At 38.8% G+C, this 17461-nt stretch overlaps 1 protein-coding gene across 1 annotated transcript in view; it reads left to right on the top strand.

Annotated features, from left to right (window-relative positions):
* Window positions 1–10029, top strand: part of fhl3a (four and a half LIM domains 3a) — a 35045-nt gene extending 25016 nt beyond the window's left edge. The window contains exons 2-6 of the mRNA XM_080897516.1: window positions 2870–3034; window positions 4013–4187; window positions 7180–7349; window positions 7501–7687; window positions 8309–10029. Coding sequence (XP_080753642.1) covers window positions 2879–3034; window positions 4013–4187; window positions 7180–7349; window positions 7501–7687; window positions 8309–8460 — 840 coding nt within the window. The 5' untranslated portion in view covers window positions 2870–2878 and the 3' untranslated portion in view covers window positions 8461–10029. The remainder of the gene's footprint in view (window positions 1–2869; window positions 3035–4012; window positions 4188–7179; window positions 7350–7500; window positions 7688–8308) is intronic.
* The last annotated feature ends 7432 nt before the right edge of the window (window positions 10030–17461 follow it).

The raw sequence follows: 17461 nt of genomic DNA, 5'->3' as shown, positions 1-17461 counted from the left end.
GAAGGTCTGTTTGTAGCAAGTTTAAACCCAACTATAATTCTATAGTTGCGTTTTGATATGTGGTTGGAGCAAGAGCAATTATTGCAAGTTCATCCTTGGCATAGTATGAATTTGCAATTCATTTTACAGAAATTTATTAGATTTTATCTTTTGGGGTGACTGAGAGTTTGGTTGATAATGGTACTAGAAACTAAGGGCAAAACATTAGAGACCCCTGTGTCTCAAATGTTTTTGAGAGAGTTTTAAGATGACAGTTGACTGTCAGCTCTCAAACAATACCATTTTTAAACTTAACTCGTACAAGTTTATTCTAAATATGACTGTGACATTCCTGCAGAATCAACTTCACCGACCCCGCTGCTGAAACGAATGTTGCTTTGAAAATCTAGAGAATGGTATGCATCGTTGTCTGCCTAAAGTCTCTTTCTGAAGAAGCACTATATTTGAACTTTCGGCAATAATTTTGGGCCTATGTCGATTCAGTGGCGATTTTCCTGAAAAGCCCACACTTTTCCCAGGGGAATGAGTTCAGTCACACTTCTGGTATTTTTGAACATTATTAACCCAGAGTGGGGCTTTTAGTCACTTGGTACTGTACACAAAGGCAATGGAACTCTGCCAGAAAGCTAGTATATACAGTAGTAGATACACAGCCCTCTCCCTGTGAGAACTGACTTTCAGAGTAGAGTTCACTGCGGCTGTCTCACCATCTTCTCTTCTCTTCTCTTCTCTTCTCTTCTCTTCTCTTCTCTTCTCTTCTCTTCTCTTCTCTTCTCTTCTCTTCTCTTCTCTTCTCTTCTCTTTTGATTAGTGGCCAACAATTTCTGCATGCAGTCACGTCTTAAGCCATCACTGCAGGGTCAGTGCACTGACGTCATGCCCCTCTCTGTGAGAGTCTGTGCTGTTAGAACTTCATTTTAGGCTTTGGATTGGTATTTGAAGTAAATCACTTCACTGTAACACTACAAGTCCTGGGAGTAAAAAAAAACAGCCTTTGTTCTGATTCTTGAAGTATTACATGCAATATATTTGTACTTGGTTCTGGAAAATTTTGCAATTACTTCTAATGTTCATCTGTGCTCCACTGAGTTCTTTGGATACTTAACCCTAAACTAGTTTTTAGACAGGGAAACTAGACAAACCTAAAAAAAAAAAAAGGCAGACTGTTTAGTACTCTTTAAGGAATCGAAGTGTAAACATCTCACTTCTCTACTTTAACAACTTCTATATACTTTATTATCATAATGGACAGATCATGTATGAATATGAAACAGGCAATAAATACGTGTGTGATTTGCTGTGGAAATTTAATCTGATATCAGACGTCATAGCACTGACTCTCTGGCTTTGTGAGTCATGCCTCATCCCGTACCTTTGCCTGGAAAGCAGTGCCAGGTATGTTAACGTGACGTGCAGATAATATTAAGGTCGCAGTGCTGCTTTTGAGCTTTATACTTTGCTGATCTAATCCTGACGTTGTAGTTATGTGGGCCAATGGCAGCCGTTTCTTAGATGGATGGTGTATCAAATGTACATAAATATAGTGTTAAAACACAACAGAACCACAGCTGCTTATTCTGATCTTTTCGCATAAGCCCCAGAATTTAAGACATTCAGTCATTAAATTAGAGTGACATGGCAGTGTAGTGATGTGCGCCCGTTCATACACATGTCCAAAGCGGCAGAGACGGTTGAAACTTGAGAGGCTGAGACTATTTTTTTCTTTGATGGTGGATCCTGTGTGACTTGGCTTTGTTCTTTTTTTCCCCCTTTGGTACAAAAAATGTCAGTATGTGTACTTACACGCCTCCTTTGGGATTTGTGTGTAATATGCTTGTGTGCATGCAGCCGTGGGTGTTTTTCTAAGGGTGTGGGTGTAAGACAGGCAGCAATGGAGCAGTTTAAAGTTTGATTGATTGTCTTATCAACGATGATTGTTGTTACTGGGTGGTGGGAATGAATAGCCAGCACTAGAGCCTGCCAGAGGGCGGTATAGCTTATCACTGGGCTTTTCTCCAGCCATGTTGTAATGTTTTGGCAACCTGATACTGTTACCATAATGCTCACACAATGTTGTTCTGTCACTTTGTTGTTCACTCAGTCATGATCAAGGGTGCTTTCGTACAACGGAAACCATATTCATAGACAGTTACTGCCTATTATCTATAAGGCACACACTGTAGCTGCATCTTGTCCTGCAAGGAAGCCACTTGCTGAGCAGTTGTGTTCAGACATACACACACAAACACACTTTCAAACGCTTCACCAGATTTCTGTATCTGTTGGTGGTCCATGCTATATACAAAAAAAAAAACCTTGCATCATAAATATTTACACGCACGTGGATTTCATGTGATGTGCGCAGATATACTACGTCTTTCTGTCATAATCGCAGCAGAGGTTGTTCAGTTTGGCGTTTTACTCGTTAGCTTGCGCTTCATAGAAACAGGAAGGTGTTTTACTCAAAGACAGCAAGTGACAGCTCCCTCTTTTGCCCCCTTCCCTCTGCACCTACCACACACTTTCATCACACAGTAATAAAACGTTAAAAGGCATTTTGAACTGCTCTAACTCCCTCCCTCACTCCTTTCCCTGCGTCTCTTTCCACTTGCTCCCACTTGCGCTGTGTATTTTGTTTGAGCTCAGCTCCATTGCTGGTACAAGCTGAAGTATTTACAGCATAAATATTGGCAGTGAAAGTCTACACTGATGTTCGGCTGCTGTGATGGAAAAGGTGATTGAATCATTCTTGAGCACGCTCCCTCCTTGTTCCCTTCTCTTGTGATTTTATTGTTTGTTTTCACTTTTGCTTTTTAGCATTTTACTTTAGAATCATTGATGACCTGAATGCATCTTTTCTCTATTTTAGGAAATTACGATGACTGACCGATTTGACTGTGACAATTGCAAAGAATCGCTGTATGGCCGCAAGTACATCCAGTCTAATGACAGCCCCTACTGCATCCCCTGCTATGACACCTTGTTCTCGAACACATGTGACGAGTGCAAAGAACTGATTGGCCATGACGCAAGGGTAAGGCATCCATTTCAACGTGACCCAACATGCAATCAGCTATGTGCTCGACAACAAGAGTAACAAGTGAAATATTTTTTTAGATTTGCAGTTGAAAAGCATTCGATAGTTGTTATAAAAAGATAAAAACATGATTGTATATATAGGATTTCCTTATGTAATAAACTACTAATAATGATCTACCTCTTTCCACAGTGTGGACTTTGTATTAACTGTTTAAACAAAGATAAATCACACAAAAGAACTACTCCAATGAGCTTTATGCCATTTTTACAGTGTTTGGACATGGCTTTGAATGGCTAAAACAGAAGTTATGTCATGTTAATGATGCATAATTCATAGTAAATGAGGCGTGATCTATATATTTTGCGTAGCAAGACATTGTAGAGGCTAATTTAACAAGCAATTATGCAGGTAATTTCCACAGAAGTCCATAAATGCCAACTAACTAATTTTGAGATAGTAAAAATGCAGCATTAGGCAATGTCTATTTCTTCCCCACAATCAAGTTAAAATGTAATCCTCCCTCAGTGGAAAACACTAATATGAAGTGGATCAGCTAAAGCCAATATGGTCCATAATGGAGTCAAATAAGTGGAGTTATGACACAGTGCTTGATAGTTTACTTAGCTAAAACATTCCATTCAGTTATCAACACCCTTAAGAGGGGTAAATGAAAAATAAAGCCAGCATTTTCCTGGCTTAAAGCCCTGTATACAATGAATTCACTCCACATGCCTGACCAATAAAATCACAGTCATGCACATGTGCAACCTACTTGTCACTGCATATACAGACATTTGACCTAGCCCAGGACTAAACTCCTCAATGCTCATGCTATAAACACAAATTATTTTTTAGTATTTTTGTTATCCCCTTAGTTTATATGCCTGGAAATGTCACTTCATTTCTTGGACACATTTGTAAGTGTATGAAATGACTTTCAGTGTCCTTGCCTTTTCTTTGCTCTGCTGCCAGGAACTCTTTTATGAAGACCGGCATTACCATGAGCACTGCTTCCGTTGCTTCCGCTGCGATCGCTCTCTGGCAGATGAACCCTTCACTAGCCAGGATGATGCACTGCTCTGCAATGACTGCTACTGTAATGAATTCTCCTCCAAGTGTGTAGCCTGTGACAAGATTGTCATGCCAGGTATGTGTGGATGCTGCAATGTTTCTGTGCAAAGGGACTTTGAAGATGAAATGTGCATTATAGTCTTTTTTCTAAATTTTGTTTGTAACAGTTTACAGTTTTTATTTTTTGTGTCTGTATGAAGTATGCTTCCAGTGGCATTTAGAAAAGTAAAGTTGTGGGGCATTTTGAAACATGAGCCGAGCCATAAGATGAAATTCAATAAAATAGAAAAACATTGTCATAAAATATGATACCTTACTAACCCCCTCCTCCTTGTCCCTCCTTTTATTTTTATGTATTCCACTTGTTTCAAATTGAAAAGTTAAAATATAGGCACATCATTTTAAAAGAACTGTAAGATGGTAAACTCCAGAAAGCAGGGTCAAATGAAAAGTGTAAAGTCAAAATTATAGAAAAAGGCGAAACAGGATGGATTTAGAAAAAAGGATGACCAATGATAAAGAGGCAAAGACGAGGCTTGAATAGTCTGCTTGTATTGACATGTTTAAACTAGATCCCAATGGCTGACAGACTGGAAGTAAACTGATCATATCAGTAGAGAAAGCTGCAAATTCCAGTCCCCGGTACTATCTTTATCAGCCCTCATAATCTACAAATAATTCAAGGAAGACTTTGGCTTCCCCCAATTACTCCTCTTTTTTATTCAGTATTATGTAAGACAAATTTACAGGGACACTTACTTCATCCTGTTTCATTTTTGTGCGTCCAGTTGCCATCATTTGTCATCAAATAACATAAACACCTGTAAAAAACAGAAGCATACTTATCATTGTGTAATAGCTGAATGATAGCCTTAGTGCTAGCGACTTGAGGAGAAAAGCACAGTTTACACTGAATCAGTATAAAGATTCCACAGAAACTGTTTTGGTTATCAAGATTGTTCTGATAAAAGTACTGAAATTATTCCATTGCCAAAGATCATCAACCAGATGTTGTTGTGCAGTCGCAGACAATGGTCCTCTTCTTCACTTCTGAAAATCATTTAGCGTTTCTGTTGTTGTGGCGACTGAAGTCTTGCATAAGTTCTTTTCTATTTTTCAGACAGACAAAACATACAAGATATGTTCTGCTTCACCTAAAAAAACACCAAAAAGTTTAAGTGATTTAACTTTTACCTAAGCTAACTGATATCATTTTGAGTTTTTGGTCTCTGGCTATAAACTCAGACACCAAATAGTATTTCCAGTAGACGAGCTTGGAGTTTTCAAGCCTGAAGAGCAGTGCATCAGGTCAGGCACACTGGGAAATTTTCCCATAAGATCAGACTGAGAGTGCCCAGTTCTACTGTCTTAAAATGGGATTCATGGTACTGTATTTGTGCTCATTTGCGTGAGTATTCGTTTATCTCTACAGAGATGCGCTGATGTGCAGTCCTCAAAACGACAACAGTGCATGGCTCAGCAAAGATGATGCTGTGTGTAGATCGAATGCTGATTGGTTGAAAAGTGGAGCTGGGCAGGAAAGGGAGCATTCACTGCAAAGGGGAGACAGAAGCATGAAAAAAGAACAAAATAATACCAAAGATCAAAACAGTAGCGTGAAAAAGCCCAGACACTGGCTGCAGTTGTTTTGTTTTGAATGCTTGGTTTCACTTTAACTCTTTGCATGTTATAACATCAATCTTCTCCATGGCTGGCTGAAGGATCAACAGCATCACAAGAACAGCCCACAGACTGGTTCTTCCACACATTTTTGACTCTGCCACCTGGTGACAGTAATCAGTTACAGCATATAGATGACAGTCTGCAAAATTGTGCAAAGGCTCTGCACAGCCATGCCAGTCCTTTGAGACGTCTGAGCAAGGACGTTATGTGCAAATGAACTACAGCACACACAACTGTCCTACAAGGGCACAATCTTCACTCACCTCTCACCCTACTCACCACTTTTAGTTACTTGCAACTTGAAGGGTCGCTGTTTTGACAGGCTGGAGGAAATCCAGTGTGTATCACAAATCTACGCCTGCGACTAGACAAAACAGAGCTTCAAGCGAGTGATCAAAACGTAGCAGTGTATGGCTCAAGGACACGACCTTGAATGAAACGTTAACCAAATTGAAATCCTTTTATCCCTGTGCTGTAAGTGAAAGTTTTTGATTGCATCTCACATATATGGGAAATCCATTTATGGAAGTGTACTGTAAACGTGTACTGTAATAAGCAGAGTACACAGTAGTTTTGTGGTGTAAGATCAAGAGGGCCTGTAGAGTCAAGAGACTATTTAAAGAATACTGACTTTAGACTACATGCAGAAAGCATTCTTTAGAAATTCGGCTTTCTGTGCAGAGATTTCGTGCTTTGTTATAAACTTACTGCCTGTTTATAACGTTTTTAAAGCTTATTGCTATTCTTTTGAAATGCTTTCTCTTCTAAAAAAAAAAAGAAAGAAAAACAGAATTCTATTTTAGCATGTTCACTTTTATTGTTTTTGTCAAATGTCTATCAGTTAATATTATGCTTCTTGAGCCACAGTTATTAATGTCAGTTTCTAATCTGGAAAGATTTTGCTGGGGATTTCAGTGTTTTTGATTAGAGATCACAACAGCACATATACCCTAAGGCGAGGAAACGTTAGCAGTAATGCAAGATGTCAGCCCAACACAAACCACTGCGTCACTGTAGAATAAACCAACCAGTATAATAAAAATCTCAACAGCTGTGGAATACAAGATGGATTGGTTGAGGACACAGAGGGGGAAATGGCATTATCCCTTTTCTTTTAAGGCCTGCCACCAGTTTCCAGTTGTAGGAGAGAAGTATGGGGGCTGTGGTATTATGATGAAAAATAAATCTTAGTGAAACAAAATGGATTTATATGTCTTCATGCAATTCAACTGTTTTATTTCCTATTTTAATAAAACCACAAAAAATACCAAAATGATCGTAACTATCCTATAAAGACGTGTAGATGATGCAAGCTTAGCACTTTTATATTCATTCTTTCCATCATTCATTTTCTGTCTCTTGTTTCCATTCTTCTGTTACTGTAGGCACAAGAAAACTCGAGTATGCAGGTTCGACTTGGCATGAGGGCTGTTTCATCTGTCACAGCTGTTCACAGCCGATTGGCTCAAAGTCCTTCATTCCTGACAAGGATGAGCACTACTGTGTGGCCTGCTACGAGGACAAGTTTGCTCCACGTTGCACACGCTGTAAAAAGGTCAGCAAAGCTGCCACATTGTTATAAAGACTTATTACAGTTTGAGAAACTGGTAAACTGCCACACTTCAAAAAATGAGTTAAAAATTAGTTGTATTAAATCTCTGCAGTAGTGTGACAGATTTCCACATGACCCTTGATCTTTTTTTAAGACTCTGACCAAAGGTGGAGTGACCTATCGTGATGAGCCGTGGCATAAGGAGTGTTTTGTGTGCACCAGCTGTAAGACCCAGCTGGCAGGTCAGCACTTCACCTCCCGGGATGACAGCCCTTACTGCCTCAAGTGCTTTGGAAACCTGTACGCCAAGAAGTGTGAGGCCTGCAGCAAACCCATCACAGGCAAGAATGCATCACGGTGTATACATCACTATCTTGATTTGTGAATATACTTGTAGTGCTACCTTTATACACTACATACATTGAATTTCAGTATGGTATGGAAGACTGCTTGGACCACAGAGGGTAGATACAGAGAATTTATGGCAAAAAATAGTGTTGAATGCATTGAAGACCTGAAACTAATCACTAACTTATGAAGACGTTTAACATTTATTCCCTCAGATATACAAAAAAATACAATTTCAAATATTAAAAAATATATATTTATATAAATTTATATAGTAAATAATAGCGAAAAACATGAACTTTTCTATCATGTAATTTTTTTATCTATTACCTAACTACCCTGCTGTAGTATAAATGACCATTGGTCTGGTGATGAAACTTTTGAAAACAGTAAAAAATTCAAAATGTATCCACTCGTCGTTAACATTTCTGAAAGCCTTCCTAACCCTGGGCCATATTGGAGTCTTTGCCTGGCCGATGCTGTCCACCGGGCCTTATGTTTGACACCCCTGTTATAGACAAAAAAAATGTCAGGATAATTTAGTGTCAAAAAACTGATATTTTATTTTCAAGTATCAACTTTCAGCAGTCAATTTGTTTTTCCTTGCTCTTCAGGCTTTGGAGGAGGAAAGTACATCTCATTTGAAGATCGTCAGTGGCATCAGCCGTGTTTCACCTGCTCGCAGTGCTCTGTTTCGCTTGTTGGTGCTGGGTTTTTCCCTGATGGCGACAGAATCTTATGCCGTGACTGCCACACCAGCCTATAGAGCATTCATTTCCTAAAATCCCACCTTTCCCTCAACTTACTCTTTATTATGGCAAGAACCCTGAGTAATTACCAAGACAGGAAACACAGGCTAACACATACTGCCTCAGGTCAATTTCTTTATATAAGACATCAGTTACTCAATGTCCCGTCTATGTCAGATTCTAATCTAAAAGCTGGTGTCCAAAATCCTGTTTTGATGCTGCATTGTTTGCATGAACCCTCACAAAGTTAAAAAAAAATTTTTAAATAGATTTTGTTCATGGAGTGCCTTATTATTATAAGTGCGAATTGCTTGTAACTGTGTAAAACATTTTTTTCCATCAATAATGTAACTTCAGGTAGAAATCATACTCTGAAGAAAAGACACCAAACACTGATACAGTATAGTAGATGAAACTTGCAGTCAATATTTTAAAAGTGTAATGGAGTTACTGTTTTAATGCTCTTATAACTGCAGTTTTATGCATTTTGAATGTTTCCTTTCCTCACGTGTCAGTTGCCTTTCTCTATTGTATGTCTTTCTTTGTTCAACTTAACAATTTACTGTATATAATGATCCAGAAAGAGGTGGGACATTTTAAAGAATTAGACATTTTTTTGTAAATGGTAAAATACGAATGAGAGAACATGAAAAGCTGAGCATATGTTTATTATTGTAGTCGGTTCTTATTATTCACTCCAAATTATTTGCACTTTGGGTAAGATATGTACGTGCACATAAAAACATTCACTTTGCCTCCCTGTAGCTGTTACTTGCTGTTATGAGGACAAGGCACAAGAAATACAGAGCATTTTTTGTCTTGTATCTGCTTATATTGAGCTTTGCAATGACACTTTTTACATAACATTTTATCTTATTTCCTTTTTTAGTTGTTTTAATAATTCTTTATACATATATATATATATCTATATATAGATATATAATCATTCTACAAAGAGCCAGCATTAATAACCTAAAAGAAGCTGAAACATCAACATTACTGTTGTGTGTGGCAGGCTGTGGCAGCCTGCCGTGATTGGCCACACTAATTATTTTGTTTCTGTTGAAGCTGTTATTGTTTGTTTTTTTCATTGTAAGTTTGTTTGATACACTTGTGAAAATTCTATTAAAAAATACCTTAATAATTTCATTATTTCAGCTTTGATGCTGGTGAGTCAGAGTTGGCAAATATACATTTTAAGATGGAGAATAGGCCATCAGGATTAAAACTATGAACATACCTGTAACTCAGATGAAAATTGATATGGCTGAATGCTTAGTTTTATTTTGAAGACTTGTTAAATAAATTCACACAGATTTTGATGTTTCTTAGCAGTTTTTATATTTTCTATGTTTATATTCTGTGCATCATTGTGGTCATTATGTATGAAGATTTCTGTGAACTTGTGTTTACTCTGTAAACCAGAAACCTCCCCACTTTGGCAAATGTCTTTCTAGGAAGAAAATATCTCTGTGTATGTGTGTGTGTAAAGTCAGGGGAATGAGTAGTCGAGCATGAAAGTGTGAGTGCGAGAAAATGGTAGAGACAAACCAGACGTAGGTAATAAAAGAGTGAAAAGTGTATGCCTTTAATTTTCTGATATTTTCAAAATATTTGTGTGTATGTGTGTGTGTGTAGGTGTGTGAATGTGTGTGTGCTCGCATGTGCGTGTGAAAAATGGAGCACGGGTGCAAATTTGTGTGTATGTCCCTGAATGGATATACATGCACCCGTGTTTATGCTGAGTCGACTGTTTCATTGCCTTGATGAAGCACAAATACACAGACCTCCAGATACACTCTCCTATCGGCGTTGGCGAAATGTCCTCCTCCCTGCCTCTGTTCCAGATTTTTTCACCAAAAAAGGAAATGGAAAACTCGTAGCTGCCTGGGGGAGGGCGGGTGCACTGGTGGTGGAAGTGGGAGAGTGTGGGAGACAGAGAGGAGGAGAGAAAGAGAGGGAAGATGTTCACATCTGGAGTTGCTCTATGGCACTTTCACTAGGGGGGTCAGCTCCGCTCAAAGCCCCCTTTGAATTTATTAGAAGAAGGAGGCAGGCGGGGAGGTGATGGCTAACAGGAAGGGTCAGAGGCAGACAGTTAACTGTATCATATGGCACACGATCCCAACAAGCAGTTTAATCATTCACAGTTATTGCTTGCAACAGAAGAAAAATGTGCTTATTCATATGAAAACCTGACTATAACTGCCCTTTACTGGGGGTCATTCTCTTTGTGGTTTTCAACAACAGAATGTTTTTTCCTTTCCTTTGACTCTGCCAGACGTGTTTGTGGCCACTGTCATTCAAAATGAAGTTTACCTCACAAACAAGTTCCTCAAAATCAGGACAGCTCAAAGAAGGCATGTCCTTGTTTGCCTTGAAGTGTGTAGACAGCAGCATTATTTGGGTTCCTACGTGATCAGTCACATAAAAATGATTATAATCACCATTTTGCTGTTAAACGTGTTTCAGTAAAACATCAACCCTTAAATAAACAGTTTGACTTGTAGGACCAGAATGCAGAAACAGGCAACAGTGATTACAGAGAGATGCCATGTTACAGGATTTGTGGATTTAAGGTCATATGTAATATAAACAGTTATCTATTTTAGCGCTTCATGCTTAAAGACAAAAATAACATTCAAGTTCCCAGTGCAGAAACGTAATTTTTTACAGTAGGAATTAGAAAACATGACTATAAATGCTTAATGCTATACTCTTTATCCATTATCAAGACATTCAAACAGACAGTGTTTAAAAAGTCCAGCATAGCATTCACAAGTTCTGCTGAAGGTTGCATGTAAAGGCTGCTTGTATGGCCTATAAAACACCAGTAAAAGGAGTGAGACTGGTAGAATCATATGGGCTAAGAACCCAAAGGTTTACAGAAAGTGAATGAAAAAGTCAAATAGGACTATCAACATTTTTAAATTACTGTTTTTAACCTCTTTTAAGGCCAAGGCACTTGTTTAAGATGCATTTTCTTAAATTCTCTTAGCTATTTGGTGTTGGCTGAGCCTGATACAAAACAGAAAACAGAAAAAACTGAACATCATCTCTGAACAGAAAGCATGTCTTCATGGGAACAGTGAGTTTATTTTACAGCACAATAAAGTCCCTTTAATTTAACCAAAGTTTAAAAAACTTTAATGAGCAGAACAAAGCAGAAAAGCCCAAATGTAATGTCCCCATATGAGGACTCATGGTCTCCTGAGGATACACGGACATCCTGCCTTAAAAACCAAATACGATTTGTGCAACTCTCAAAGGCTTTAATGTTTAAATGTTTGGATTAAATTAAACTGAGTTTAGAGTATTACATTATGATCAGTTTATAATGACACAAAGTTTTCTGTGAAACTTTTCTGTGAAAAATAGTTTAATGAATTCATGTCACATTTTCCTGATTACATGATTTAATTCATTTGACTGAGTCAGTGTGTATGTGGTCTCTTCCTACAGAGCATTTTCAAAGCTGTGGTTACCATGAACAGCCTTTCTTAGTCTGGTAAATTTGTATAGGTATAGAAAATAGAAAATGACACTTTAAGCAGCAAAAAAATTGATAGGGTTAACTGAGTAATAGTAAAAAGTATTAAGATGTTATGGTTTGCTTTCCTGTGTTTGAAAGTTGTTTTCTTTTTTCTTCACTTGCCTGAAAGTTTTATTTCTTCTGATTAGAATTTGCAGCTTCCTGCACACCATCTATACAGCTTTACAACCATATTAAATCTGAGCAGTTCTAAACCTGTGGACCCTGGTCCCTCACCCAAGACCAGTTTGCCTTGGATGACCCTACGAGAAGCAAATGCCCCCAACAACTTAGCTCCTGGGATCACTGGGCCACACAAACTTGTACATCATGATAAGATAGCAATTCAAAGAGGGGACCAGACAAAGAGTAATTCATACCCCAAGACCAACAGCTGTAGGTCTTGGACACATGAATATAAAAAGGGGCGATGGTGGTGAGCAGAGATGGGCGGTAACGCGTTACTGTAATCCGATTACTTTTTTCAAGTAACGAGTAAAGTAAGGGATTACTATTGCAAAAACGGTAATTAGATTACCGTTACTTTCCCGTAGGAATGCTGCGTTACTGCGTTACTAAAACCGTGATTTTTTTGCGAGAATGTCTCATGACAGTGACGTAAGCAAGTGCAACGTTCGTGACAATAGCTGTGTGCAGATCAACAATGGATCGCCTGCGGGAGAGAGTATGAGCATGCAGCATTTAAAGCGTGGAAGTACTGACCTTACTTTAAGTTTGATTCCATAAAAAGTGACAAAAACATTAGCATCCATTAGCATTGTGCGTGGGAAGAAAACTTCTTTTTACAGCAAAAAAAACCCCTAAACTTCCAAGCAAGCACCGAGTGCGCCGTAATGGGAAATTCACAGAGAAACTCGCGGATTCTTTTACTGACCGCTGCGGCACACCTGCACCAGGGTAAACCTCCACCTACGCCACTCCTGCTTTACAGGTGAAAATAGAGCAACAGGACCGCTTGTCTTTGACTTTATTTATTTTCTGCTGTGTTTTACTTGCATCTATTTGAAAGACTGAGTGTAAACACAAAAAAATATATATTTTATGTGCTGGAATGTGCAGAAAATAGGTTTAAATAGGTTTAAAACAAATTTCTTCCAGTCAGAGAATGTTGCATATAATAAAATTTTTGCTTGATGCATAAAGTTAAAAGATTAAAACTAATAAAACAAGTTTTAAAAAAGGACTTTTCCATTTGATTACATTTTGTATGATGGATTATGCAGAAAAAGTAGAATTGGGCTGAAAGATCTATCGCTTTATCACCTATTCAGGTTGTAAATCGTGTTTTTAAAAAGTAACTAAGTAACTAAGTAATTAATTTTGTAAATAAGTAATCAGTAAAGTAACGGGATTACTTTTGAGGGGAAGTAATTAGTTACTGATTACTTTTTTCAAGTAACTTGACCAACACTGGTGGTGAGTTGGATCAGGTGATGAGGATGGATGTTAGACAGGGCTGGAGTATCCAAATGTATAGGGAGGGTTCACTTTGAATATCTAGCAGAGGCCCTGTTCTGCAAGATCTCAAATTCCCACCTTTGTAGGAACTTCAATACATATCCTGAGGGATGCTGGGGACACTGAGTCTGAATGGCCCATATCCCATACCTCCATTGCCAGAGTAGCTGTACAGATCTGTCATTGCAAGGTAATTGGTGCTTGTCATGGCAGTAATTCTCAAATCAAATGAATGAATGAAATGAATGAATGAAAATGGTGGACACTGGAGCTGAGGAGAGTCACCAAGTTGGAAGAGTACTACCAGGTTTGGTTAGCTTTTGGGACTCCTAAGGTCTGTGCCAGCATACTGGAGAAGAGAGTCCACCTACTGGTCGAATCTCCAATTCATGAGGAGAAACTGTTTTTGTCTTCATCGTGGAACACTAAACCAGCTTTTTTACCTCTCAAGGATATTTGAGATTTTATGGGAGTTTGCCCAACCACTCAACACATGTTTGGTGAAATTGGGGAAGTTAATCAACCACATCCCATGGGGAATTCTGTTACATGTGCTACTGGTGTATGGGGTACTTGACCAGTTGCTATTGGCCAGTCAGTCCCTGTTCAGCTACAGTGAGAGCTTGGTCCATATTGCTGGCAGTCAGAGCCAGGTCAGGTCCATTCCAGGACTACACCAAGCCTGCCTTTGTCACTGATTCTGTTCATAACTTTTATCATGAGAACTTTGGTGGCTGCAGGATTTCTTCTCTGCTTTTTGCAGATGATGTGGTTTTGTTTGCTTTATCAGTTGGAGACCTCCAGCTCACTCTGGGTGTGATTGCAGCCACATGTTAAGCAATGGAAATGAGATTAGCTGTAAAAGGGTGTAGTGCCTACTCAGTTTCAGGGATGGGTTGTTGCCCCAAGTGGGGGAGTTCAGATATCTCTATGTATTGTTCACAAGTGAGAGGAAAGGGGAGCGGGAGATTGACAGACAGATTGGTGCTACTTCTGCAGTAATGTACCAGTCCATTGTGGTAAAGCGAGCTAAGCATGAAAGCGAAGCTGTCCATTTACTGGTCGATTTATGTCCTCACTCTCAACTTTGGTCTTCAGCTCTAGGCAGTGACCAAAAGAATCACACTGCAGATGCAAGCAGCAGAAATTTCTTCCAAAGGGTGGCTGGGATCTCACTTACAGATAGGGTGAGAAGTTCAGTCATTCACCAGCATCTCAGAGTAGAGCCACTACTATTCCACATTGAAAGGGGCCAGTTGAGGTGGTTTGGACTGGATAACTACGGGTTGTTTCTGACTTAAATGCCTCCTGGTTGCATCATCCATCCAGCCATGGGACAAACCGCAAGTGAGAGATATAATCTCTCTCCTGGGTTTGCCTATGGGCCTCTTCCCAGTGGGACACTCAACTGGTAAAATAAGTATTGAACACGTCACCAGTTTTTCTAAGTAAATATATTTCTAAAGGTGCTATTGACCTGGAATTTTCACCAGATGTCGATGACAACCCATCCAATTCATACGTTACAAGAAATCAAACCATAGATGTCCATAAATTAACACTGGGAAAAGTACTGAAAAAGCTTACTGAAATGTATTTAATACATCTTACAAAATGCCTTTGTTTGTGATGACAGCTTCAAGATTTTCCTCTATGAAGAAACTAGTCACAAGGGTTACTCAGTTGTGATTTTGGCCCATTCTTCCACACAAACAGTCTTCAAAACCCGAAGTTTCTGTGGGACCCTTCAATGAACTTCGAGCTTCAGTTCTTTCCACTGATTTTCAGTTGGATCCTCCCGCTTTTCATTTGCCATAAGATCAAGACAGTCACAATGACAAAAAAAGAAAAGAAAAAAACTTGAGCAAACTTTAACAAGCCGGATGTTGCAGCAACTTCAGGTCATGTTTTTTTTTAGTGTCTAGACATCCGCACCATGAGTCAGTTGTACAGTACTATTTTTCACACCGCAGAAGTATGCAAAAAAGAAAACACAGAGCTGTTCTATTTTTTAGAAATGGGCATAGACAAAAAAATGATAAGCCTTGCAGTTCTTACATAATGAAACTTTAAATCTTTGTTAATTTTCAAGTAATTCATTCACAGTATCGATTTTAGGTGTAGCCACAAATGACACATCTATGAGAAACAATTACTATATGAAGGTTGTCTCGCCTGTTAATGACATATTGGGAGGCCCACCTGTGGTGAGTAATAAAGGTCTTTCGTTTGCTAAAATGTGTGATTTGGTTTCGCTTGTAGAGGTTTGGTGGCATTGAAACAGACTGACTATGAAGTTTGAGCAGTTTTCAAAATTTCCTTCATTGGACTCATTGAACTCCTTCAAAACCTGCTGTGATAATGTTGAATGTAAAAAATGTTACCAATACATACTTTATACAGCTTAAATTTAAAAACGTTTAAATAACATGGCTACTAATATCAGGTGGTTACACCACAGTGGGTCCTATTAGAATTCAAACCTTAAGTAAAGCTAATATTGAGTAAAATATTCCCGCAAAAACATGTGTAAGGGCAAGTCTGCAACTAAAGATGACTCCAAGAAGAAACTTGCATGACCTTTTAACTGCTTTAAATTAGGTTATTCTGTAAACCCATCTGCCAGAGTTTCATGTAACCCTTTTATCATGCTCCCACACAGTGTGAGAGGAAGTGTGTGAGTCTAAAGCCCACTTTTCAGCTGTGACACAACAAAAGCTGAAAAAGAGCCTTTGGGGGAGGAAAGGTCTCTTCTTTCACACCACAGTCAACAGTGGGCTTCTGACGTTTGTGTATGTGAGTGAGGATCACTACGTGCACAACATATGTAATGCACACTCACTCACACTTTATTATGTACACTTGTTCAACTGCTCGTTAACGCGAATATCTAATTAGCCGATCACATGCTCGCGTCAGCAAAAACAGCAAACTGTTCACATGGAAAAACATTACCTGGTCTCGATTTCTGAAACATTCAGACAATAGAGACAGACTGTAGCATAAACAGCATGAAAGCATGGATCCATCCTTCCTTGTATCAATGGTTCAGGGTGCTGGTGGTATATTGGTTTCTTGGCACACTTTGAGCCCCTTTGGTACAAAGTGAGCATTGTTTAAACACCACAGTCTGCCCAAGTATTGTTGCTGAGCATGTCCATTGTTGTATGACCACAGTGTACCCATCTTTTGATGGCTGTATACGGTGCCTTGCCCAAAAGCTCAAATCATCTCAAATTGGTTTCTTGAACATGACAATGACTTCACTGTATTCAAATGGCCTCCACATTTACCAAATCTAAATCCATCAGAGCACCTTCAGAATGTGATAAAATGGAAAATTAACATCATGGATGTGCAGCCAGAAAATCTGCAGCAACTGTGTGATGCTATCATGTCAATATGGACCAAAATCTCTGAGGAATCTTTCTATTACCTTGTTGAATCTCTAGGAATTGCAGACTAAAGACATCAGTGTACGTTAAACAAATCAATAACATGCAATATGTCTTTTGATTACTGCATATAATCCGAAAGAGCAATGAGTTTTGACAGAAAACAGACTTTATGAATATTTTCCACAGTAGATCACAGAAGCAGCCACAGCTGTCAAAAACAGAACTTAAAACGTGAGCCATACATCTCTATGGTTTCATCCTGGCCTCCAATGGCCTGAGGATTTTTCAGTTCAGTGTTTGGTGTCCACTTGACGAAGTGCACTGGTCCACCGCAGCCACGCCTTCAGTATGTAACCTCAGCAGACGTGGGTTAACCCCAAATGTCTGAGAAATTATTCTGTCATTGGTAATAAAGGATACCTCAGTGACTACTTAACTGCATGTTTGCTGCTTTGATGATGCACTGTCAGGATGAAATGGAGTTACAAATCATGACAGTTTACAGTTTAACTTGTATACTGAAATATTCCCAATCCAGTAGCTAAAATGGTAAATGGACTGCCTCTTACAGAGCTCCTTTCTGCTTTGCTTTAAAACTCAAAGCACTTT

Source organism: Rhamphochromis sp. 'chilingali' (assembly GCF_963969265.1).
Source record: "Rhamphochromis sp. 'chilingali' genome assembly, chromosome: 11".
Taxonomy (NCBI): Eukaryota; Metazoa; Chordata; class Actinopteri; order Cichliformes; family Cichlidae; genus Rhamphochromis; species Rhamphochromis sp. 'chilingali'.
The sequence above is the reverse complement of the archived record's forward strand: the minus strand, read 5'-3'. Positions and strand labels throughout refer to the sequence as shown.